General features: G+C 36.5%; 3 protein-coding genes across 6 annotated transcripts in view; 1 reads left to right on the forward strand and 2 right to left on the reverse strand.

Moving 5' to 3' along the window:
• The window catches only part of mob2a (MOB kinase activator 2a), a 60,266-nt gene extending 58,006 nt beyond the window's left edge, over positions 1 to 2,260 (forward strand). For all 4 annotated transcript variants that reach the window (XM_067380286.1, XM_067380285.1, XM_067380287.1 and 1 more), the window contains one exon: positions 890 to 2,260. In XM_067380286.1, the coding sequence (XP_067236387.1) occupies positions 890 to 1,161 (272 nt within the window). In that variant the 3' untranslated portion in view covers positions 1,162 to 2,260. The remainder of the gene's footprint in view (positions 1 to 889) is intronic.
• Positions 2,261 to 12,824: 10,564 nt separating this feature from the next.
• On the reverse strand, positions 12,825 to 14,293 carry kcnj11 (potassium inwardly rectifying channel subfamily J member 11). Its single transcript, XM_067379079.1, has one exon. It carries the CDS (start codon positions 14,131 to 14,133, stop codon positions 12,982 to 12,984), a length of 1,152 nt encoding a protein of 383 aa, XP_067235180.1. The 5' UTR covers positions 14,134 to 14,293; the 3' UTR covers positions 12,825 to 12,981.
• A 2,767-nt stretch (positions 14,294 to 17,060) lies between these two features.
• abcc8 (ATP-binding cassette, sub-family C (CFTR/MRP), member 8) overlaps positions 17,061 to 26,681 on the reverse strand; it is a 111,147-nt gene continuing 101,526 nt past the window's right edge. The window contains 11 exon segments of the mRNA XM_067379078.1: positions 17,061 to 17,314; positions 17,486 to 17,548; positions 19,305 to 19,438; positions 19,955 to 20,058; positions 20,329 to 20,437; positions 20,533 to 20,611; positions 23,520 to 23,650; positions 23,819 to 23,951; positions 23,953 to 24,141; positions 25,847 to 25,949; positions 26,093 to 26,185. Coding sequence (XP_067235179.1) covers positions 17,177 to 17,314; positions 17,486 to 17,548; positions 19,305 to 19,438; positions 19,955 to 20,058; positions 20,329 to 20,437; positions 20,533 to 20,611; positions 23,520 to 23,650; positions 23,819 to 23,951; positions 23,953 to 24,141; positions 25,847 to 25,949; positions 26,093 to 26,185 — 1,276 coding nt within the window. The 3' untranslated portion in view covers positions 17,061 to 17,176.

Here is a 26,681-nt window from a genome sequence, read left to right on the forward strand (position 1 = left end):
CACAGTACTCATGCATATATTATGCAAACTCAAACTTTTATTTTGTATGCAAATAATAATTTAACAGCCCTAAAATAAATAAACATATATAAGTTAATAATATAATATAATATAATTAGAATTTATTTTTAGTCCTAGATTTTGTATATATTATTTAAACAAATTATTCATTTTATTTAAATGTTTTATGCTTTTTTATTTTTAATTTTGCTAACATTTTATTTAATTTCAAACAACTTAATAATTTGCATATTAATTAAACCTGATTATTCTAATACATTTTATTTACTTTTTTTCTTTTGAAAGAAATACCTGTTGTCAAAGTAAAATAAACCTTTTTAAGGAATAAAATAATAATAATAATAATATAATGATAACTTAATTACATTATTTTCTAATCCTAGCAGGTTTCCTAATTTCCTAACAATTGATTTAATTACAAACAATAAATGACATTGTTTGTAAATGAATTAAACCTGATTATTTAGCTGTCAAAGTCAAAATAAACCTTTTTATAAGGAATAATTCTTTATAGAAATCATTATAATTAATGATAATTAAATATATATTTTATATATATATATATATATATATATATATATATATATATATATATATATATATATATATATATATATATAAATAAATTACATTAAATTACATATAAATTACATTAGTCATTCGTGACTAATTTGTGAACAAATCTGATTATTTATTTTAATTCCCTAACTTATTTTAGTGTCTGAAAAAGTCCTGCAAAAAAAAAAAAAAAAATTAACAATATTTATTTAATTAATTTGTATTTCATTTGATTAAATAATAATTAAACATTAAATAAAATCAATAATAATAATAAAAAAAAATACTAACTATCTCAATTTCCTTCCAGGCAAAGACTTTCCCAACTCGTTCGAGTCTCTGGTGAAGAAGGTCTGTCGATATCTGTTCCACGTATTGGCGCACATTTACTGGGCGCACTTTAAAGAGACGGTGGCTCTGGAGCTGCAGGGACACTTGAACACACTGTATGCACATTTCATCGTCTTCGTCAGGGAATTCAACCTGATCGACCCCAAGGAGACCTGCATCATGGACGACCTGTCGGAGGTGCTGTGCGCCCCCCTACCCCCCCATCCACACAATCACGTGACCGAGAGATGAGCCGACAGCAGATCTGACAGAACTCCTCAGAGTAAGAACAAAGGAGGAAGATGACAAAAAAGCGGGAGGCTCCCTTGGACGGGCCCCTCCATCACTTTTCCCTCACCGACTTAATGTGAACTTATCAAAAGGTGGGGACGGGGGCCGGTCGTCTGCAGTCCTTGTACCAGCACAGATTGGTGTGAATGTTTCCTACAGGACAAACAATCTGTCAACATTATCATTTATATAGGATCATTTTATATTTTAATTTGCTTTTTTATTATTATTTTTGCGCATGCGCTCTTGGAGGTTTTTATGTTTTGTTTTATTTTAGGGAATGGTTTTTCAGCTCTGCTCTCATCAGTGCCTTAGAGATATAGCTAAGGTATTGTCTGTTTATATGCAACACTGTTTAGAAAATTATCATTGACCTCTGGCTCCCCCTTGTGGAGGGAGTAAAGTCATGTACCGACTGACTGTTTATGATCTCTGCAGCCTTATTTCACATACAACTGTACCAGAGCCTCTCTCTTTCATATTCCAGACATCATTCATTATTCAAAATGTACTCTTTAGCTTTTCAAGATTATGTTAAAAGGGTATGATGGTTTGAATGATGCTCTAGAGGAAGTCTGGACTTGCTTTGTAGGTTTCTGACAAGGATATTAGCGATATCTGCGTGTCTGCTCGCTCAGAGAGATGATGCAGACAGGGACAAGTAATCGTTGCATGGCAGTTGACTTGCTGTGTTGTATTGATGAGAGAGCACATCCTCCAGTGTCGCAACCATAATTTTTAGTTCCACTTTTTATCTTTTTCTTTTCTAAATTATCAGGTCATGAATATTGTGGCAGCCCATATGTGTAGAAAATGCACATTGTTTTTTTGTCTCCCAAGAAATAGATTGTGACTATATATATATAAAAAAAAAAATCACAATAATTGCCTTTAGCAAGAGAGCATTTCTCCTTATTTATTTTTTACTTTTTTTTATCTATTTGCAGAGTTCTTCCGTTCTTGCTTTCTTTTTATGTATTTTAATTATCTAAGTTAAAAGCCACTTAATATTTTAAGCTCTGCGAAGCATAATCAAATAAAAACAAGAAATGCCACGTTACATCTGTGTTGTGTTTACTTCATTAATGACACTGTTCAGGTAAAAATAGAAAGATAGACCTCAATGTATCAGCATCCTTAGAAACTTGAGGTTAGTTCAGATTTGAAACTTAGACATTTAAAAGTGCTTGTTTTAAATGTTTCATACATTTATGCAAATGACCATATGGTATGGTGGCTGAAATAGCTCAACCCACTGCAAATGAAGAATCACCAGCAAATTAAGAAAACATCATCAATTTGACAACATGTGCGCTGCAAATACTCACAACGCAACCAAATACACAGGCATGAAAATCCCTCACCTTTCGGCGAAATTCGCCGTTTTGAAACCAAAATAGGTGACCTACGTGAATCGTGTAGATTCGATGAGAAAAAATTTTTGAAAGGGGGGGGGGGGGTCATATTCAGTGAACTGTGAACAGATGCATGGAAATATTAACGCAAAAGGCCTTGCATCACCAGTGCAGACCACCATCAGAAGCTGAAAGCACGCCTGGCCTCGGCGATTTACCTGACTGTATTTGGTGAGTGATAGCAGGGCTCGACAGGACTGCCCGATGGCCTGGGGCCAGTGTGAACGACGCTCGGGACAGTAGACGCACCGGTCACTTGCCCGATCGGGCCAGTGCTGTATGGTGTGCGTTATATATCGTCTTATCGTAGGCTAATTGTTGATTTAACGATCTGAAATTATCGAGTATGTCCCTCACTTTACAAAAACAGTCTAACGTTACTAGACACAGCATTATTGTTACCAACGGTTAGAGTAGTGTGTGCATGCTTACATTAAAGTGTACGCTTTCACTGCGTGATTTAGTTATTAAAATGCCCCCAAAATTCATGATAAGGGGCAAAAATGCCCCTGTATATATTTCATATATAATTTAATAAAGTTAATCAATATTACACAAAGAGCTCCGTTTTTCTCCAAATATTAGCATGATTACAAATGTGATATTGGATTTATTCAGCATACAGTTTAATGAACAAGAACTTAATATCAAGTGACACCAAATCGTCTGTTTCGCTGTATTTCACCAACGAAAATAGTTCCAAAGTCCACAGAATTGTTTTGCGTCTCTGAGCAACACTTCCTGAATGAATCAGCCGCTTGAATGAATCAGTTGAATCTCAATGATTCGCTCATTAACAGTGATTCGATGCCACCTACTGGCGGGTTAAATTTCACATTTAAAGTGTCTTCATTTTTTAAAAAATTTCAAATAACAGTATTTAACGTTTTATATTTTGAACATTAAAAACATTTTTTTATGCATCTGTAACTGCTTTTGATTAACTTTAATAAAGTTATCTATTCTAACTTTATACATTCATTACAATTTATGTACCTGAAAATCTTATGTTTAAACCTACATAAAAAACTTGAAAAGCACCATTTAATTTATATGTTTGTTCTGTTGTATTTATTTGTGCTATTACTCATAATTTGATTATTTGTTACTATTTTACTACTTACTGTTTATTTGTCTAATATTTAAAATAAATCTAGTAGCTTTTGGTGTCATAACCTTATGTATTGAGGTTAAATTTATCAAAAACAATGAAAACAATAACTATGCTTATTTTATAGGCCCATTTTCTTGTCTTTTACTTTTATCAATTTTTTTGTTGTGGGGTCTGGAAAATTTCGGCGGGGCAGCAGAAAAAATCCTTAGCGTTGAGCCCTGAATGGTTTCAATAATTTTAATATTTTCTGGTATATAAGTTACCCAGGAACTCTGTTGACATAGACTTAGCTAACGTTAGCTACAGCTTGATGAATTGAGTCACTGAACACAGCAGGAGAGAACACATTAGCCAGCTAGCTAAAGCTCCGGTGGAAAATTATTAGCTAATGCTACTGTTTTTGAGGAGTTAGATTTTGAGGTGAGGGGACTGACAAGGCAGAAGGTAAGTGGTCCACCGTATCAATAAGCAGACCTGCCAACCTGTACACAATTTACGTAGCGGATACGCATTTTGACTTCAAAGTATGCTGGTAAGATTTGTCACTCTAAACTATGCAAAAACTTGGTGACGCCTCTGTGCACGTCCACAAATCAAGCAACAGCAAAAGAAGAGTTCGACCAATCATAGCGCTAGGTTCTTCCCCCAAATATACTGTAAATGTTAGACCCAGTGACAGGCTGGCATGAAATGGCTTGCATAATACTTAGTAAGGAGGCCATAATAATTTTTGACTCATGGCTGAAGTTAAGTTTCTCCAGCTCTCCCCAGGTTGGCAAAAAAGCATCTCAAAATGCATCAGATTGATGCTTTAAAATGTGGAATATTTAAATTTTTCTTCCAGGGGAGCATGTGCCCGGACCCCCCTAGAGGGGTAATATCCTTCTCACCTTTTTCACCCCTGACCCGTTTTCATGCCTGAATACAGAAATGCTGCAAATACTCACAACGCAACCAAATACAGACACGCACTGCAAATACAATGCAATCAAATACTGAAATGCACTGCAAATACAATGCAACCAAATACAGAAATGCAGCAAATACTCACAACGCAAACAAACACAGAAATGCTGCAAATACAACTCAACCAAATACAGAAAAGCTGCAAATACTCACAATGCAACCAAAATTCAGAAACACACTTCAAATACTCACAACACAACCAAATACAGAAACGCACTGCAAATACAACGCAAACAAATACAGAAATGCTGCAAATACTCACAATGCAACCAAATACAGAAAAGCTGCAAATACTCACAACGCAACCAAATACAGAAACGCGCTGCAAATACTCACAATGCAACCAAGTATAGAAATGTGCTGCAAATACACACAACACAACCAAGTACAGATATGTGCTGCAAATACTCACAACGCAACCAAAATTCAGAAACACGCTTCAAATACTCACAACACAACCAAATACTGAAATGTGCTGCAAATACAACGCAACCAAGTACAGAAACATGCTTCAAATACTCACAACACAACCAAATACAGAAATGTGCTGCAAATACTCACAACGCAACCAAATTTCAGAAACACGCTTCAAATACTCACAACACAACCAAATACTGAAATGTGCTGCAAATACAAAGCAACCAAGTACAGAAACATGCTTCAAATACTCACAACACAACCAAATACAGAAACACACTGCAAATACTCACAATGCAACCAAATACACACAACGCAACCAAATACAGAAACGCTGCAAATACTCACAACGCAACCAAATACAGAAACGCACTGCATATACAATGCAACCAAATACAGATACGCTGCAAATACTCACAACACAACCAAATACAGAAACGCTGCAAATACTCACAATGCAACCAAATACAGAAATGCTGCAAATACTCACAACACAGCCAAATACAGAAACATGCTGCAAATACTCACAATGCAACCAAATACAGAAACGCACTGCAAATACTCACAGCGCAACCAAAATTCAGAAACACGCTTCAAATACTCACAACACAACCAAATACAGATACGTGCTGCAAATACAACGCAACAAAGTACAGAAACATGCTTCAAATACTCACAACACAACCAAATACAGAAACGCTGCAAATACTCACAACGCAACCAAAATTCAGAAACACGCTTTAAATACTCACGATGCAACCAAATACACACAACGCAACCAAATACAGAAACGCTGCAAATACTCACAACGCAACCAAATACAGAAACGCACTGCATATACAATGCAACCAAATACAGATACGCTGCAAATACTCACAACACAACCAAATACAGAAACGCTGCAAATACTCACAATGCAACCAAATACAGAAATGCTGCAAATACTCACAACACAACCAAATACAGAAACGCGCTGCAAATACTCACAATGCAACCAAATACAGAAATGCACTGCAAATATTCACAAAGCAACCAAGTACAGATATGTGCTGCAAATACTCACAATGCAACCAAAACTCAGAAACACGCTTCAAATACTCACAATACAACCAAATACTGAAATGTGCTGCAAATACAACGCAACCAAGTACAGAAACATGCTTCAAATACTCACAACACAACCAAATACAGAAATGTGCTTCAAATACTCACAACACAACCAAATACAGAAACGCTGCAAATACTCACAATGCAACCAAATACAGAAATGCTGCAAATACTCACAACACAACCAAATACAGAAACGCGCTGCAAATACTCACAATGCAACCAAATACAGAAATGCACTGCAAATATTCACAAAGCAACCAAGTACAGATATGTGCTGCAAATACTCACAATGCAACCAAAACTCAGAAACACGCTTCAAATACTCACAATACAACCAAATACTGAAATGTGCTGCAAATACAACGCAACCAAGTACAGAAACATGCTTCAAATACTCACAACACAACCAAATACAGAAATGTGCTTCAAATACTCACAACACAACCAAATACAGAAACGCTGCAAATACTCACAATGCAACCAAATACAGAAATGCTGCAAATACTCACAACACAACCAAATACAGAAACGCGCTGCAAATACTCACAATGCAACCAAATACAGAAATGCACTGCAAATATTCACAAAGCAACCAAGTACAGATATGTGCTGCAAATACTCACAATGCAACCAAAATTCAGAAACACGCTTCAAATACTCACAACACAACCAAATACAGAAATGTGCTTCAAATACTCACAACACAACCAAATACAGAAACGCTGCAAATACTCACAATGCAACCAAATACAGAAATGCTGCAAATACTCACAACACAACCAAATACAGAAACGCGCTGCAAATACTCACAATGCAACCAAATACAGAAATGCTGCAAATACTCACAACACAACCAAATACAGAAACGCGCTGCAAATACTCACAATGCAACCAAATACAGAAATGCACTGCAAATATTCACAAAGCAACCAAGTACAGATATGTGCTGCAAATACTCACAATGCAACCAAAACTCAGAAACACGCTTCAAATACTCACAATACAACCAAATACTGAAATGTGCTGCAAATACAACGCAACCAAGTACAGAAACATGCTTCAAATACTCACAACACAACCAAATACAGAAATGTGCTTCAAATACTCACAACACAACCAAATACAGAAACGCTGCAAATACTCACAATGCAACCAAATACAGAAATGCTGCAAATACTCACAACACAACCAAATACAGAAACGCGCTGCAAATACTCACAATGCAACCAAATACAGAAATGCACTGCAAATATTCACAAAGCAACCAAGTACAGATATGTGCTGCAAATACTCACAATGCAACCAAAATTCAGAAACACGCTTCAAATACTCACAACACAACCAAATACTGAAATGTGCTGCAAATACAATGCAACCAAGTACAGAAACATGCATCAAATACTCACAACACAACCAAATACAGAAATGTGCTTCAAATACTCACAACACAACCAAATACAGAAAGGCGGTGCAAATACTCACAACACAAACTGTGGCGAGGGGGACGTGGTTCCTTCTTCCTTCCCGGGTTTCGGCACCAGTGTAGCAAAGTTCAATGTCAGGAAGGAAGAGGACAGGGTCGGCTTGACTACTGACTGCTTTATTGTCTTCACAAATAAACAAAAGGTGTGCAGACGGGCACAAGACGGTCAAATATCATAACATAAAAATAACTCCAACAGACAAAGTTTCCAGCATCCGGCAGGTTAGCAGTCAGTAGTCCTTCTCTCTCTCAGCCACTCCTGTTTCTCCTGGTGTTATGTACTCTCTCCACGCCAATTACTGAAACGAGATAGGTGTTCGTCATTTGCATTTAACCCACTCATTCACGGCTCGTCTCCTGCCTCTCTCTCCCACTGCAGACTTCGCTGAACCACGCCCCCCTCGCCACACAAACAAATACAGAAACGCACTGCAAGAACTTGCAACGCAACCAAATACACAAAAACTCTTCAAATATTCACAACGCAACCAAATACAGAAAACACGCTGCAAATACTAATGCAACCAAATACTGCAAAAACTTGTTGGGGTTCACTTGAAACATGTATTTGGTTGCGTTATGAGTATTTGCAGTGTTTTTCTGTCTTTGGTTGCATTGTGAGTATTTGCAGCACACGTTTTCAAACTAATAAAGGTGTTTTCTTAATTTGCAGGTGTGTTTTCTATTTGCATGCGTTTTCTTCATTTGCATCGTGTTGAGCTCTGTCGGCCACCGTAAGATGGGTTTTTCAGAGCAAAAAATCAAATATGAAATCAGATTTTTACAGATGCGTCTCAGGGGCCATTTACATTACATCATTTTCAACTAAAAACAAAAACCTTTTAATGGCTTTTGGCCACTCATTTACACAACAACGGATTTTTGGGGGCCTGAAAATGCTAAATTTTGAAAACTGGTTTTAAAGTGCAAGTTTTTGAAAACGATACCATTATTGTCTCTGTGTAAAAGACAAAAATGTGAATCTGTGAAAACGGTGACATCATGCACATGTGTATTACGTGTTCAGTCTAAGGTCGCCTACTACTGGCCTGGCACCATGATACAGCGTTTTTAGTAATTTACACAGATCCGCGTGAATGGGGATCATTTGACAACGTTGTCATCTGTACAAAGAAAACCTTTTTCCATTTTTAGTAGTACATCATTATCATGTAAATGTACCCTCAGTCTGGACGCTCTGGTTGCTCAAATCGGATTTCAAATTGTCTTTTGCATCACTCTTAAGGTGTGACACAATGATAACACCAAAACCGGTGATGGAAATGCTGTAAGTATTCATATGGTGTTCAAACGGTATGTTCAAAGATTTCGGCCGTGACTACAGCATGGAACAACACAATACATGCCAGTAAAATTGCGGTGCAGAACTCCTCTGGGTGCTTATTTGGAGAGCAAGATGATGCACCTAACCAAAGCAACCCAAGTATACACTCACACAAGATTGTATAATCAGTGTTCAATAGATTGCTTACAAATTGTAGTACATTACTAAATGCTAATTAGCCTACATGACAAAAAATATTTAGTTGGTAACAATCTATCACGTTATACATTTTAGGTAATGTAATCTATTATTGATTACTTTTAGATTACTTTTGACTTGCCTCATTAATCACAATGATTTGAATAGGATAATCTTGTATATAAAAATACAAAGAAACTTTTTTTAAAATTATTATTAACAAAAGAGTATGTTACAACTATTAGAGAATGCAAGAAATAAACACTGGGGGGGGGGGGGGGTCTTAATGTAGATCTACACAAAGATATTGAATTGTTTACAAAGTTTTCAAAGTCAATATAAAGTTCAATTAATTTCTTGAATTATATCAAATGAACTGCAGTTTCAGGGCATCTGTCACAAAAAGGGCAAATAAAATCAATATCACCTTTACATTTTACAAAGTAATGTTTCACTGGGTAATTAGTTTGAAATTATTCCTTTGACTTTATAATTAAAGGATAAATTCACCCAAAAATGAAACTTCTGTCAATAATTACTCGCCCTCATGTCGTCATCGAAACACAAATTAAATATTTTTGCTGAAATCCAAGAGGGTTTTTTATACCCCATAGAAGCAACATATTTACTGCTTTTAAGGTCCAGAAAAGCAGTAAAGATGTTGTTAAAATAGTTAACGTGACTACAGTGGTTCAACCTTAATGTTGTGAAGAGACAAGAATACTTTTTGTGCGCAAGAACAAAACAAAAATAACTAATTTTTTCAACAATATCGTCTCTATACCCTGCCATTATCCTACACTGTTTATGTTGTATAGAAGTTTTTGCGAGGGAAAGTTTCTCAGGGGAACGCAAACTATTTGAGAGCAAACACAAAAGCATTGGTTTATTATTTTTCCTCCCATCTCCTATTTTTTCAACCACCATGTCCCTTTTGGGACTCCGTACTAGTCAAAGAACTGCTGAATGCACCATTAATATGGTTGTAATGGGAAATAGATACTTAATTACTAATAAGATAAGGGAAGTTTTATTTCGTATTATCCATAGTGTATATCCTGTTAATACTTTCATGAAGAAATTTAAAAAAGATATTGACACAAATTGTTCTTTTTGCAAACAACACCCAGAGACCATTTTGCATTTGTTTTGGCTTTGCCATTACTCTAAAATATTGTGGAAAGACTTTTCCCTTTTTGTTAATGAACACATTGATAAGGATTTCTCCTTACTTTGGGAAAATGTTTTGTTTGGAATTGTTAATTGGAAAAAAGAGCATTTAGTGGAAAACAAGTTATACTTACTAAATCTTATTTTATTAACAAAATTGTATATACATAAATGTAAATTTTCAGGTCAGAAACCACTTTTTTGTGTTTTGCTTGCTGAATTGCGGCATTACTTTGGGACTATCCTTAACTCTTGTAACAAGAAGGCTTTAAAAACAATCGAAATTTGTAAATTTTTTAAATCTTTTCCTTTAAGGTGATCTTCTGTGATTAGTTATATACCCCTGTCATGTACCTTTTATTTTATTTTATTTTATTTTATGTTATTTTTCCTACATTGTGACTGCTTCGTTCTTTGTCTATATAATGTTAATAAAAAAAAAATAATTAAAAAAATATGGTTGTAATGGGTGTGCCAAAAGGTACACAATCTACAGCAGAAACTAACCCCTAACCCTACCCCACACCCTGACGGACAGCTTTCGCCAGGACAGTAACCACAATAGACATTGAAAAGGACTAATCCCCCCAGTAATTAGAAATGGCCAAACTGCACCCCAACCCAATATTTGAAATTCTTGAGGTTTAAAAGTTAATATTTTAGTCTGGACTGCCTAACAACGCTCATCAATGTCAAAATGATTGAGATGACCAATCAAGTCAAAGTAGGCGGGGTTTACTGTTCACAGAAGCAGAACATGAATTCCACAGCGAAGTGTCGAAAGATATTTGGGTAAGATGTAAATAACGAAACATTTAATAGCCTACTTGTCAACTGTTTTGTGATAGAAATGTTAAACGAACGACAATAACATCCAGTGATGCAAACTACTCTACTTTTTTTCTCAAATATGGCCGTTTTGAATTGAAAATATGCATTACTCCAACCTGCAGATACTGTATCTCGATACCAAGGGTATGTGGGTCAACTTCATATCTAGTACAACTTGGCCACAAGGTGGCAGCGTTTCTCAAGTAAGGCGGTGTTCCGCATATGCCTTACTACTTCTAAGGCGGCGCTTTGGCTCATAAATATTGATTGAAGTTAAGTGACTCCCAGTCACCTCAGGATGGTTGCCACGCAACGTCGGCATGCATGTGCTAATTATATTCTGGTAAATCAGAGTAGGATTCGCAGCACTCAAATGTAGGCCTATACATTAATATTAACAAGGCAAACATTTTGCTAGGCTATACTGTATACTGGTAAGAATTACAACGCAATTCAATACAAACAGGCTGGTTTATTATAACAAGGCAAGCATAAAACAGGGATTTTTATTAAACGTCATGCGCTTCCTCAAAGCATGTGCATAGTCATTCAATACCCTGAGAGCTTTATTCAAACGTGCACATCTCTCAATTAGAGAACTTTATATAAAGACAAAAACAGTGCATTCATATTTCTTAGAACCGAATATCCTCACTAAACAAAAATATGTAATATTATTTGCCTATGTAATATTGCCCTAGTGTTTTACTATACATACAAACGTAGTATTTCAGCATTAACCTCCTGAGACTTGCCATTTTTTTTCTGTTCACTGTAGTGGACATAATATGGACGCTGTTTTGTTGTTATAAATATATTTTAATGTTTTTGTGATCATGTCATTCTATAAATGTTTGTTCTTTTTAACTGATTCCATCTCTATCTATCTATGTACCTATCAACTTTATAGGCTATATAAATTATTATTAGGCTACTAGATAGATCGATTTTTTTATTTTTTTATTAAAATAACCTTTAACACAAAGACTAGTCTCAGTAGGTTAAATGGTTCACCCAAAAATGAAAATTCTGTCATTAATTACTCACCCTCGTGCCGTTTTACACCCGTTAGACTTTCGTTGATCTTCGGAACACAAATTAAGATATTTTTGTTGAAATCCGATGGCTCCGTGAGGCCTGCATAGCCAGCAATAACATTTCCTCTCTCAAGATCCATTAATGTACTAAAAACATATTTAAATCAGTTCATGTGAGTACAGTGGTTCAATATTAATATTATAAAGCCACGAGAATATTTTTGGTGCGCCAAAAAAACAAAATAACTTATTTAGTGATGGCCGATTTCAAAACACTGCTTCAGGAAGCGTCAGAGCATAATGAATCAGCGGTTCAAAGCGCCAAAGTCACGTGATCTCAGCAGTTTGGCGGTTTGACACGCGATCCGAATCATGATTTGACACGCTGATTCATAACGCTCTGAAGCTTCATGAAGCAGTGTTTTGAAATCGGCCGTCACTATATAAGTCGTTATTTTGGTTTTTTTTTGGCGCACCAAAAATATTCTCATCGCTTTATAATATTAATATTGAACCACTGTACTCACATGAACCGATTTAAATATGTTTTTAGTACATTAATGGATCTTGAGAGAGGAAATGTCATTGCTCCCTATATGCAGGCCTCACGGAGCCATCGGATTTCAACAAAAATATCTAAATTTTTGTTCCGAAGATTAACGAAGATATTACGGGTGTGGAACGACATGAGCGTGAGTAATAAATGACAGAATTTTCATTTTTGGGTGAACTAACCTTTTAACGACAGAATAAATTCATGATATTTCTTTGGTTTGTTGATGTTTGAGGATTCTTCTCCTCATTGACGCGCCTGCGCTGCTGGACTCCGGCAGTTTGAACCTCTCCAACCCTCCCGCCTCATCCAGCGCCCGCGCGCTGCAGCTCGGCGTTGCCACTTTGATGGTTTTTCCAAACTTGGAATAGTCCACAGCATACATCCCTTCTTCTTCAGACACCGTAGGCACAAACCTCTCACCCCATAATATCTCATCGGACAGGTAAGAGGTCCGCGCTTGGGTGGTGATGCCGGTGGTCTCCACCACACCCTCCAGTATGACAATCACCTCAATGTTCTCGTGCTGCAGATCAGCCGCGGATAGATCATACAGCGGGCTGTTTTTGTCAATGACGTGACTGATGATGAGGGGAGACACCAGAAAGATGCTGTTGGTGCCTACCGGGTTGTCCATCTGGATGTCTATCTGATCCAAAGGCACCATCTCGCCCTCATTGGTGACGGTCTTCCGCACCACCTGCACGTGGACGGTGGCACTGATGATCATGCTCTTCCTCAAGTCACCGAGGCGAAACATGAAGCACAGCTTGTTGTTTCGGACTGTTATAACCGCGTGTTTGCTGAAGATGAGCGTTTCCGCCCGCCGGTTTGCTTGCGCTGTTTTCATGAAGATGCATCCTAACATGATGGCATTGATCACCAGACCGACTATGTTCTGAATGATCAGTATCACGATGGCCGAAACGCACTCCTCAGTGATCATCCGTCCGCCGAAACCGATGGTCACCTGGACTTCAATGGAGAACAGGAAGGCGGAGGAGAACGAGTGGACGTCCGTTACGCACGGCACAAAGTCGTCACCTTTCGGGTCCAGGTCTCCGTGTCCGAAGGCGATGAGCCACCAGATCATCCCGAACAATAGCCAACTGCACAGGAAGGACATAGTGAAGATCAGCAGAGTATGAAGCCATTTTAGATCCACTAGAGTGGTGAACACGTCCTGTAGAAACCGTCCTTGTTCGCGTATGTTCGTGTGGGCGACGTTACACGCTCCGTTCTTGGCGACGAATCGCGCCTTCCGTGGTTTAGACTTGAATTTGGGCTGTAACACATCCTCCGCCAACCGAGTCAACAAATAGTCTTCGGGAATGAGTCCTTTTCTGGACAACATAGCTGGTCCATACTACAGTTACGCGGCTGCGCCACTAAGTTGTATCATGGCAGGTGCGCTCATCTTTTGCGCGCTGCGTTCGGTGTCCGTTCAGGCGCGCACATGCGGTGAGGAGGTCCCGTGGGAAGAAGCCACTTTTAGAGCTCCGGCTGTCGCTGCCAGTCAGTTGAAACCGGATATTTTCTCGCACATCCTCAGATGTGACTTTGGGCCGGACAGAAAGACTCGTTCTGCACAGGGCATGCGTGCTAAATGTCTTTACTACAGTAACGAAACCGCTCTGCGTTAACAATTAAAAGACATACTATAGCTATACCACACTAATATAGTAAGGGCTCCAGTTCTAAAGAGGCAAACTATACTATAATATAGTCAGCAGTGCTGTACTACACTATAGCCTGCTGAATTATGCTACTGTACACTTTACTCTGCATTAACAATGTAACTTTAACCAAACCTACTAAAAAGAGCATTCTTATTATTTTTTAATAATTTAACTTTTTTAACCTATTAAAATATCTTTTTAATTGCATTTCTCTTTATTATTTTTATTAACAGATTAGCGTACCATATTATAGACAACAAAGCTGTACTCTATCCTGCTATATTATGCAACACTCTGCATTAACAATAAAAATAGTGTGTAAGTGCACTTTTGCATGAGATAAACTACACTAACCTGTACTATTTGTGACCCTGGACCACAAAACCAGTCATAAGTGTCATCATTTGGAAGCTGAATAAATAATCTTTCCATTGATGTACGGTTTGTTGGGATGGGACAATGTTGGACGAGATACAGCTATTTGAAAATATGGAATCTGAGGGTGCAAAAAAAAAAAAAAAAAAAAAAAAAAAAATATATATATATATATATATATATATATATATATATATATATATATATATATATATATATATATATATATATATATATATGAGAAAATCACCTTTAAAGTTGTCCAAATGAAGTAATCTATATTTTTGACCCATACAATGTATTGTTGGCTGTTACACCTATGCAACTTATGACTGGTTCAGGCTCACATATAACTAATAACGTATATACTATAACTGTACTACACTGTAGCTTACTATACTATGCTAATTAACAGTGAATTAGCAACACATTTAGCTTTTAAAGGATTATTTCACTATAGAATTAAAATTTCCTGATAATTTACTCACCCCCATGTCATCCAAGATGTTTATGTCTTTCTTTCTTCAGCCAAAAACAAATTATGGTTTTTGAGGAAAACATTTCAGGATTTTTCTCTGTATAGTGGACTTCAATGGGGTTGAAGGTCCAAATTGCAGCTTCAAAGGACTCTACATGATCCCAGATGAGGAATAAGGGTCTTATCTAGTGAAATGTTCGGTCATTTTCAAAAAAAAATAAATAAATAAATAAATAAAAAAAATAAATATATATATATATATATATACTTTTTTACCACAAATTCTTGTCTTGCTCTGTGATGTGCCACATCACAGAACAGATCATGTGTGACGTGGTGGAAGTACCGATCCAGTGTCTTCAAAGCGAAAGTGCAAAGACTAAGCCAAACGCCCTTTACAAAAAAAATAAATAAATAAAAAAGGTAAAACAACGTTGTCAGATGATTTTGAAGTTGGAGGAGAAAATGGGATGGAGTTTTTCACCCTACCATGGTACTTCCGCCTAGTGTGATCTTTCCAACGTGATTACATAATGTGTGGTGCATCGCAGAGCAGTGCATGATGAGCATTTGTGGTTAAAAAGTATATATATATATATATATATATATATATATATAAATATATATATATTACAAAATGACCAATCGTTTCACTAGACAAGACCCTTATTCCTCAGCTGGGATCATGTAGAGCCCTTTGAAGCTGCAATTTGGAGCTTCGACCCATTGAACCCTGTTGAAGTCCACTATATGGAGAAAAATCATGGAATGTTTTCCTCAAAAAACTTAACTTCTTTTTGAATGAAGAAAGAAAGACAAATCTTGAATCTTGAATGACAGGGGGGTGAGTAAATTATCAGGAAATTTAAATTCTGAAGTGAACTAATCCTTTAACAGCTACAAACTACAGTATAAAATACACTATAGCCTACTACTGTGCTATACTTCACAATTCATTAACAATAAAAACATTTAGGGCTGTAGTTCTAATCTAAAGTGAATAATTATACTATAAATAATGTCTAATACTACACAAACACAACAGCATACACTACAGAAAACAATTCCGTACTATAGCATACTATACGGTTACACTTTAGTTTACAGTGCCGTAGTTATTGGAATTACTCAAATAAGTTATGAGTACTATTAATTAACTACATGTACTTACTATAGAGTTACAGTTAGGGTTTGATTTATGGTTAGTTACTTGTAATTATGCACAATTTACTGTTATTACTATAGTAAGTACATGTAGTAACGTGTAACTACAGCACTGTAAAATAACCTGTGTGTTTAATAAAAAGTGTTACCTGATGTACTATAGACAACAGTGCTGTATACTGTGCTCTTCATTAATAATATACATTTAGCATAACTTCTAACTACAGTTTATTATACTACAGCCAACAATACTGTACTAAAATACATTACAGGCTACTAGTACTATAAGTAAATCATAAAATGTTTTATTCATGGGTTTTTTGGGGATATGAATTACACACTGTATAAAGGTATCAAGTCATTTTTACAACTTGCAACTTTTAAAAGATGGTTTTATGGAATTTTGGTCTACTGAAAGTTTTTTTTTTTTTGAAAGACGTTTCGTCAGCTGAACAATCAATATTTTTATATGATGTTTCTTGTTTTCATTTGAATCTGTTAATTCTATATAAAATTCTGTAATTTTTATATACAATATAAAAAAATAAAAATGGAAAGTTCAAAAAGAGCATACAGGTTGTTTATATATTTTTATTAATAAATGATTAACATTTTATTTACAAATGTGATGATGATAATTACAGTAATAAATAATTTATTATTCATGATACAATTGCACTTTCAGTAGAAGGTCTCGGTGCTCATTTATCCGCTCGCACGAACGACGCAAAGATGCTGTCCTCTTGATTCAGGAGAACCTCTGGTTTATCAAACTCCAGAATGACTCCTCTCTTCATCACAATCACCAGGTCTGCATTCAGGATGGTGTGCACACGATGCTGTGGAAAAACACACACATAATGAGGTTTAATGGCTGTGACCTTGTTTGACCTGCTGAAAGGCTGAAATGCCTCTTAATCATTAAAAGCATTGAATGGTCGTCATGCTGTTGGGCTTTAACCACAGACTTTAAATATTAAAGTCAGAAAGCAACCTAATAGGCAACTTACAGCGATGGTGACTACAGTTCTGTCGGCGAAGGCAGTCATCACAACCTTCTGCAGAATGCTCTCCTATTAAAAACAAACAAAAACAAACAAAAAAAACATTATTAACATAAATATATTAACCTATAAACGGAATCTATTAAAAAAAGAGCATTATATTATATATACAGTATATATCTTTTTATATATATATTTTTTTTATATGAATTATAATTTAATTTTTAACCTAACCTATTAAAAAGAGCATTATTATATTATATTATATTATATTATATTATATTATATTATATTATATTATGTTATATTTTTAATAATTCAAACTTTTATAATTTTTAATATATAATTTATATTATAAAAAATGGCAGAACATTTTTTTTTACCTAACCTATTAAAGAGAATTATTAACAATTATTTAACCATTCAAACTTTTATTATATATGCTTATTTTAAATTAGATTTATAATATTTATAATAAATTTAGTATTATAAAAATGACAGAAAAAATAGCTAAATATAATTTATATCATTAAATATAATGTATATTACTTTATAGTTTTTATAATGTCAAATTATTTAACCTAGTCTATTAAAAAGAGCACTATATTATATTATATTATATTTTGTAATAATTTAAACGTTTATAATTTTATATGTAATTTAGATTATAAAAATGGCAGAATATTTTATATATATATATATATATATATATATATATATATATATATATATATATATATATATATATAAACTTTTAAACTGTAGCCTATTAAAAAGAGAATTGTATTAGTTTAATTGTATTAAGTTTTATAATATATATATATATATATATATATATATATATATATATATATATATATATATATATATATATATATAAATAAAAATTATTTTAAATGAGATTTATATTATTTATATTAAATTAAGTATTATAAGAATGGTATAAAAATGTCTAAATATAATTTATATTATTAAATATATTGTACATTACATTATATTTTTTATAATGTCAAACTTTTTAACCTAGTCTATTAAAAAGAGCATTATATTATATTATATTATATTATATTATATTATATTATATTATATTATATTATATTATATTATATTATATTATATTATATTATATTAATTATATTTGTTTAATAATTCACACTTTTTAACCTAACCTACTGAAAACAACATTATATTATTATTATTATAAACTAACCTATGAAAAGAGCTTTATTAATATAATTATTATAATACGTAAACTTTTGTATATAATTTCACATAACATAACATCATTGTTTTTTAAATAATATTGTTAAATGCATTTTTCCAATTTAATATTTTTATGAACAAACTGTATAATTGTTATAACAATTTAAGTGAAGGATTTAATTGAAAAATTAATATGAATTTTTGTATACATTATATATTATTGTTTTATTGATAGCTTACATTCAAGCTGGCATGGCATTTTTATTTTGAATTCTTTACATCAGTCTGTAGGTGGTGCAGAAACACCAGTACTTTTCACACAGACGCTTTCCTTTCATTTTAAATCTATCAAATTGACCCTCAGTGTGTGTCCGTTCCTCTATCAAACCAGCCAGTATATTTAGTACAGCCACGCTTCATTTATTCAGGAGAGATGAAGGCAGAGGAGCAGTCGAGGGGAAGGGTGCTTGAGAATGTGAAAGGAATTGAGGTTGTGGCCCCTGGGGTTTTCCCTTCTACCTCTTAGACTCTCTTACTCTTTATTGTACTTCTAAACACACACACACACACACACACACATACACACACACACACACACACACACACACACACACACACACACCGTAGCCATGTCTATGGAAGCAGTGGCCTCGTCCATAATCAGAATACTGCTCTTCCGCACAAATGCACGCGCCAGACAGAACAGCTGACGTTGCCCCTGGCTGAAGTTCTCCCCACCTTCAGTTATTATGGCATCTGAAACACAAGATAAGAGTATCATCTATCATATATTTACATTAGTTTGATAGCTTTTGGAAAACTGGAAAAGTGTGAAATGCACAGCTGGTTTGATGTCCGGAGGTGATGTGATTATCCCAGCTGACCGCACAGTCAATTTGATGTGCATCCTTTTAGAAATGTAGCCATTTTTCTGCCAGTCACTCCAAAATGAGATATAAATTCTGCATGAGACTGCTGAGAAGTATTCGCAAGCTCATTCATTCATAAAAGCATAAATGCCTGACAGTGAAAAACTCAATCTTAACCCTAAAAAGGCAAGTTCACACACTAAGGATGGCAGCTATAACTATAACGTTTTAAAATATGTTCTAATTCTATGAGAATAGGGAAGTCCTATACGATTTATATTTCTAACCCCCTCTCCCATAATTCATATTAAGTGATTAAATTATGAGAGAATGTTAATTTTTTTCCTTTAACATTTGACTTCTATCAGTATCTAGCATGTTTTATGAGTCTTAGGTGTCTTACCTAGTCCTCCAGGCAGGGTTTTAACTACTGGTTTGAGTTGTGCGATTTCTAATGCCTCCCACAACATGCTGTCTGTGGCCTTCATCTCTGGATCTAGATTAAAACTGAACACAAGAAAAATGAGATATTATAGAACTTCATAATAAATTCAGTTTGCCCCAGAAATCCTCCAGCTCTACAGCCCCATACTGCTTTTAAAAACACTGAAACAGGACAAAAAGCTATGGTGATTCATAATATATGAATGCTAATTTATAATCTGTGAAATCACATCTCAAGTGTCAAATTCAAACTGATTATGTTGATCAAAAGTGCATTTGTTTTTTTCTTGTAAATGAATAAAATGTCTAGGACAATTTCATTCACTCACGCACCGGATGGTTCCGCTGAATAAGAAGGGATCTTGTAGAATAATAGAGAAGCGCGACCTCAGAGTCTGAAGAGGCAGCTTTGCTATATCGATGTCATCAATGATTATTCGCCCTGTTGGAGTATAAAGACTTAAAATCCATGCCACATATTATACTCTGTAAATTCAATTATTTTAGCTTGACCTTAATAGAAAGAATTAGAGTCACCCTCAAACGTGTCCACCATCCGGAAAAAGGCCAATGAGAAGGATGACTTGCCACTTCCTGTTCTACCACAGATTCCAAGCTGTAACAGATCAACACAAAGTACTTATTAGTACTTATTAGTACTTATAAAGAACATATTATTGCCTAACCATATTCTACATCCCTTAATACCTAAACATCCCAATACCTAAACATAACCACTACATCAACTACCTTACTATTAATAAGTAGTAAAATAGGAGTTTATTGAGGGAAAAGTTAATAGTGAATATGTGTTCCTTATACTAAAGTGAGAGGGGGTATGCACTGACGTCACCCGCCCGCAGTCGCATGAATGGCAAAACATCCTGCAACATGACTGGCTTTAATAGGGGAAGCTGTGGTTTGACTCGACTTGAGGCAGTTGGACTCGACAGTGATCCTCACAACTCACCAAACAACCAGTGATCCATGGACATTGATATGTGGCCACTATCTATTTCACTATTTTATCTATATGCTACTATCTATTTATTTATCTATCTAAACTTGCTTTGTATGGTAAAATGGGTTTGTCCTACATTATTCAACCATGGTCGTCGTGATTTTGGCAAGTAAGTCATGTTCCTGGATCTTGGATCAACATTCCTGTCTGAAACATAGTCCTAACCCTATACCTACACCTTAACCTAATCCTACCCATAATTTATCCGAAAAACCAGAGGGAAATGACAGATGATTAAGAATGGTGTAGAAGCCCCTAACTTTTCTTGTAAACCTAAACTTGACATTAACTGTAAACCTATCCCTCAAATCTGACTGGTTGATTGGAATGTTGTTCCAGGATCAACAAAAATGTTGATCCAGGAACATGTTGTACTTGAATAAAATCAAGTTCTTCATCCAACCATACCCCTTTGTAGAACTGAAGGCTGATCGTAATGGACATTTTTTTAATAAACACTGACAAAAACTTTACTTCTGTCAGGATAACTATCATCAGAGATGATTGACATTTAGCATACAGTTTGGATTGGTGATGTGGTTCTGTTCTGAGCAAGAACTCCCTGTCCATCCATGCAGCCTAGCATAGAAAAGAGCAGGGAAAGCAGATATAACCCCCTAGGGTAAACAGAACAGAACCAACATAAATGTACTGCAGATATCATTAATGTTCAATAATTTAATGTACAACATAAATTGAAAAATTATGATTCAAAGGATAATCAGAAGGCCAAATCCTGACTGATGAGAGGAGGAGCTAGGGAAGGAGGAGGGTAATTAGCTCCTGAGCAATGCGATAGCTGCTGATAATACAGATGGATAAACTCTGCAGGACAGAGGCCCTCCAGGACCAATGTTCCCCATCCCTGCTATAGGTTGACGTGGTTCAGCTGAGAGTCAGCTGATGCGAGCTTGACAGACGTGACCTGTCAGAACTAACGCTAAGTTTGATCTATTTGTCCGGGAGGGTGAGGGTCACGCCAACCTCACCACCATAAGATCAGACTCTGGTCAGCTGGGCAGACTTGACCAAGAAACTCTGCATCCCAGCTGAAATCGCAGCCACCAACCTGCGAGCAGACCTTGTTCTGTGGTCAGCCTCGCTCAAGCATCATCGAGCTCACCGTGCCCTGGGGGGGTGCAGTGGAGGAGGCCTATGAACGGAAAAGGTTGAGGTACGCTGAACTTGCAACCGATGTGCAACAACAAGGCTGGAACGTGAAGGTACGTCCAGTGGAAGTAGGCTGCAGAGGGTTCGTAGCCACCTCAACATCCAGCCTACTCAGGGAGATGGGAGTGCGAGGAAAGGCCCATCGGCAGGCAGTCAACGACCTCTCCGCGGCTGCAGAAAAGGGAAGCCAGTGGCTATGGGTGAAGAGAAAAGACTCCGCTTGGGTCTTCAAATGAGTTGATGGCACTTAGGGAGTGAACCTGGGACACTGGGATTCACTGCTGAACCCTCTAGAGGTTTTGTCGGCCTATCAGTGAAACACCAAGGAAGGAGGGCGCCCACTTGACAACCCAAAGGGTGCCATCACTCAATGGACCATCCCACGGAGTCTCATCGGTGCTTCAAGTATGCATTAAGGGATATCAACATCAAGTCCTATACAACAGGTCAGGTTTGATAGTTATGGAGAACATATTGTATTGGCAACTCATCTCATCTCAACTATATGACCTAGGGCAGGGGATTTCCCTAGGGGGCTGCCAGCACCCGTTAAGGGTGAAGTGTTAATTCAGAAGTGAAATTCCCAAGTGAAACAGCTGTAGATGTGAAATTTTACTAGCAAATCTTTAGTCATCTGCAAGAGGGGGGAATTTGACTATTCTCCCAGCTAATCGTTTCCTATGGTTACAGCAGGTTTGTCGCAACTGGATTTGAGCAAAAACAACTAAAACAAAATGGACTTGTGGCTTGTAAAAATCAAGAATATCAGAGATGATAAAAAATAAAGGTTAAAAATAAGAAAACATGATTCATCTGACCAAGCCACCTTCTTTCATTGCTCCTTGTTCCAGTTCTGAAGCCCGCGTGTCCACTGTTGGACACAGTGGACAGGGGTCAGCATGGGCACCCTGACTTATCTATGTAGCCCCATATGCAACAAACTGTGAAGCACTGTGTATTCTGACACCTTTCTATCAGAACCAGCATTAACTTCTTGAGCAATTTGAACTACAGTAGTTAATCAGATGGATCAGACCACATGGGCTAGCCTTCGCTCCCCACTTGAGCCACACTGACCCTGTCGCCGGTTCACCACTGTTCACAATTTGGCCCTTGCCAAAAACTCACTCAAATCGTACACTTGCACATTTTTCTTGCTTCTAACACATCAAGTTTGAGAACAAAATGTTCACTTGCTGCCTAATATATCCACTAACAGGTGCCGTGATGAAGACTTCACATGTCAGTGGCCAAAATTATGCCTGAATGGTGTATATTTAAATAAATTAAATATCATTATTTTACTTTCTTAGAGTAAAATTCTTAAATGTACCTTTTGTCCTGGGCTGATGTGTGCATTGACCTGTTTGAGCACAGGCTTCAAGGTGCTGTCGTACCTCACGCTCAGATTCTGGATCTGAATCTCACCCCGCTGAGGCCAGCCTTCTGGAAGCTGTGATGCAGCTGAGAGAGGAACATTTAATCAAAGAGATAAGAGGTGTAAGATATACAGAGAATGACAGAATGTGCGAACACAGGAAATGAAGGCGACAAATGCTGAGTGTGCGAATCCAGTGAAATTGAGAGGCATCTGTAGTCAGTAAACGTGGCTCAGTGTGTAGTGATACTCACACAGCAGACCCTCGTAGCTTTCAGGTTCTGTCTTCAGCAGAGCTTTTATTCTCTTCACAGCTCCCAGCTGCACCTCCATGTCTGCCAGATTACGCACCATCCAGTTCAGATAATTGGACACCTGAGAGGTAAAATACAGAAAGAGAAGCTATCTAATATTGCTGATGATAAGCATGTAGAAAGTTAGATGTATGTGTGTGAGGTCTTGCCATGAGGGCGTATGTAAGTCCCAGCCCCACCAGCCCAGTGGACAGATGATTGTACTGGGAGTTTGTGATGGAGGCCACAGCTGCTATTAGGACAATACAGGCCCCAATGTACTCCTGCACAACAGATACAACAGTATAGCAGTTAATGTTGAGTCGATCAGTAGGTAAAATCTATTTTAGCTAGCATTTGTACCAACACATACAGGTACTGGTCATATAATTAGAATATCATCAAAAAGTCTATTTCACTAATTCCATTCAAAAAGTGAAACTTGTATATTATATTCATTCATTACACACAGACTGATATATTTCAAATGTTTATATATTTTAATTTTGATGATTATAACTGACAACTAAGGAAAATCCCAAATTCAGTATCTTAGAAAATTAGAATATTAATTAAGACCAATACAAAGAAAGGATTTTTAGAAATCTTGGCCAACTGAAAAGTATGAACATGAAAAGTATGAGCATATACAGCACTCAATACATAGTTGGGGCTCCTTTTGCCTGAATTACTGCAGCAATGCGGCGTGGCATGTGGAGTCGATCAGTCTGTGGCTTTGCTCAGGTGTTATGAGAGCCCAGGTTGCTCTGATAGTGGCCTTCAGCTCTTCTGCATTGTTGGGTCTGGCATATCGCATCTTCCTCTTCACAGTAGCCCACAGATTTTCTATGGGGTTAAGGTCAGGCGAGTTTGCTGGCCAATTAAGAACAGGGATACCATGGTCCTTAAACCAGGTACTGGTAGCTTTGGCACTGTGTGCAGGTGCCAAGTACTGTTGGAAAATGAAATCTGCATCTCCATAAAGTTGGTCAGCAGCAGGAAGCATGAAGTGCTCTAAAACTTCCTGGTATATGGCTACGTTGACCTTGGACCTCAGAAAACACAGTGGACCAACACCAGCAGATGACATGGCACCCCAAACCATCACTGACTGTGGAAACTTTACACTGGACCTCAAGCAACATGGATTGTGTGCCTCTCCTCTCTTCCTCTAGACTCTGGGACCCTGATTTCCAAAGGAAATGCAAAATGTACTTTTATCAGAGAACATAACTTTGGACCACTCAGCAGCAGTCCAGTCCTTTTTGTCTTCTGACGCTGTCTGTTGTTCAAGAGTGGCTTGACACAAGGAATGCAACAGCTGAAACCATGTCTTGCATACGTCTGTGCGTAGTGGTTCTTGAAGCACTGACTCCAGCTGCAGTCCACTCTTTGTAAATCTCCCCCACATTTTTGAATGGGTTTTGTTTCACAATCCTCTCCAGGGTGCGGTTATCCCTATTGCTTGTACACTTTTTTTTCTACCACATCTTTTCTTTCCCTTCGCCTCTCTATTAATGTGCTTGGACACAGAGCTCTGTGAAGAGCCAGCCTCTTTTGCAATGACCTTTTGTGTCTTGCCCTCCTTGTGCAAGGTGTCAATGGTCATCAAGTCAGCAGTCTTCCCCATGATTGTGTAGCCTACAGAACTAGACTGAGATACCATTTAAAGGCCTTTGCAGGTGTTTTGAGTTAATTAGCTGATTAGAGTGTGGCACCAGATATTGAACCTTTTCACAATATTCTAATTTTCTGAGATACTGAATTTGGGATTTTCCTTAGTTGTCAGTTATAATCATCAAAATTAAAAGAAATAAACATTTGAAATATATCAGTCTGTGTGTAATGAATGAATATAATATACAAGTTTCACTTTTTGAATGGAATTAGTGAAATAAATAAACTTTTTGATGATATTCTAATTATATGACCAGCACCTGTACAGTACCAAACCACATAGTAACTGACTTGTGTGGCATATAAACTCACCATTCGAACCTCCAGCCAGCGGTTCGCCGCTGTGAGGAAGAGAGAGGCCATGTTATTGGCATCTGTGAACTGTAGAAGTCTCTGTCTGAATCTAGGCTCATACCTAAGAGAGGAAAATACAAGAAGAATCTGTTTAATACATTTATATGGAAGGCATTTAGCAGATGCTCCCATCCAGTGACTGAAAAAAACTACCATGGTCAACAGATGAGGAAATAAAGCACTCAATCATAACATTTTGCCCACCTGAACGCTCTGATGGTTGTGAGCCCCTCTACTGTCTCGGAGAAGTGTGAGAGTAGAGGAAGCTGTGTGCTGTCTTCTAGCTGCTGGAGATCTCTGGAAATACAAGCACACAGATAAACGTAACAGTAAACATCTCAACAGAAAATAAAGACTCAACATCTACTCACCCTCATGCCATCACCAAAGGAAATGTCTTTCTTTTTTTAGATGAACACAAACAAAGATTTTTAGAAAAATAACCCACCTCTTTAAGTCCATATGAAGTTAAACAATAGGTGGGTGTAAGAAAAACATTAATATTTAAATTATTATTTTTTTAACAATAAACCATCGCTTCCAGACATTGGCGTACATTTCATCTAACAGAGATGGGGGGGTTTTGCTGGAGTTTTTCCCTCTTTTCCATCTCACTTTTAAATCTCTTATTTTGTGTATTTTATGAGTGCGCATTTTACTTTCGCTTTCAAATTAGCAGCAATTAGGGGCCGGCAATTGCTTGAATGGTGGGTTCATTATCATTCTTAACAAAAAACACAACAACAAAACAGTACAATGAATGCCAAACTTGCTTATACTAAACACAGAACTT

This window comes from Chanodichthys erythropterus, chromosome 24 (genome assembly GCF_024489055.1).
Source record: "Chanodichthys erythropterus isolate Z2021 chromosome 24, ASM2448905v1, whole genome shotgun sequence".
NCBI lineage: Eukaryota > Metazoa > Chordata > Actinopteri > Cypriniformes > Xenocyprididae > Chanodichthys > Chanodichthys erythropterus.

Bases quoted from the DNA above. Each gene is read 5' to 3' on its own strand.
- kcnj11 (XM_067379079.1), bottom strand. From the start codon at position 14,133: ATGTTGTCCAGAAAAGGACTCATTCCCGAAGACTATTTGTTGACTCGG.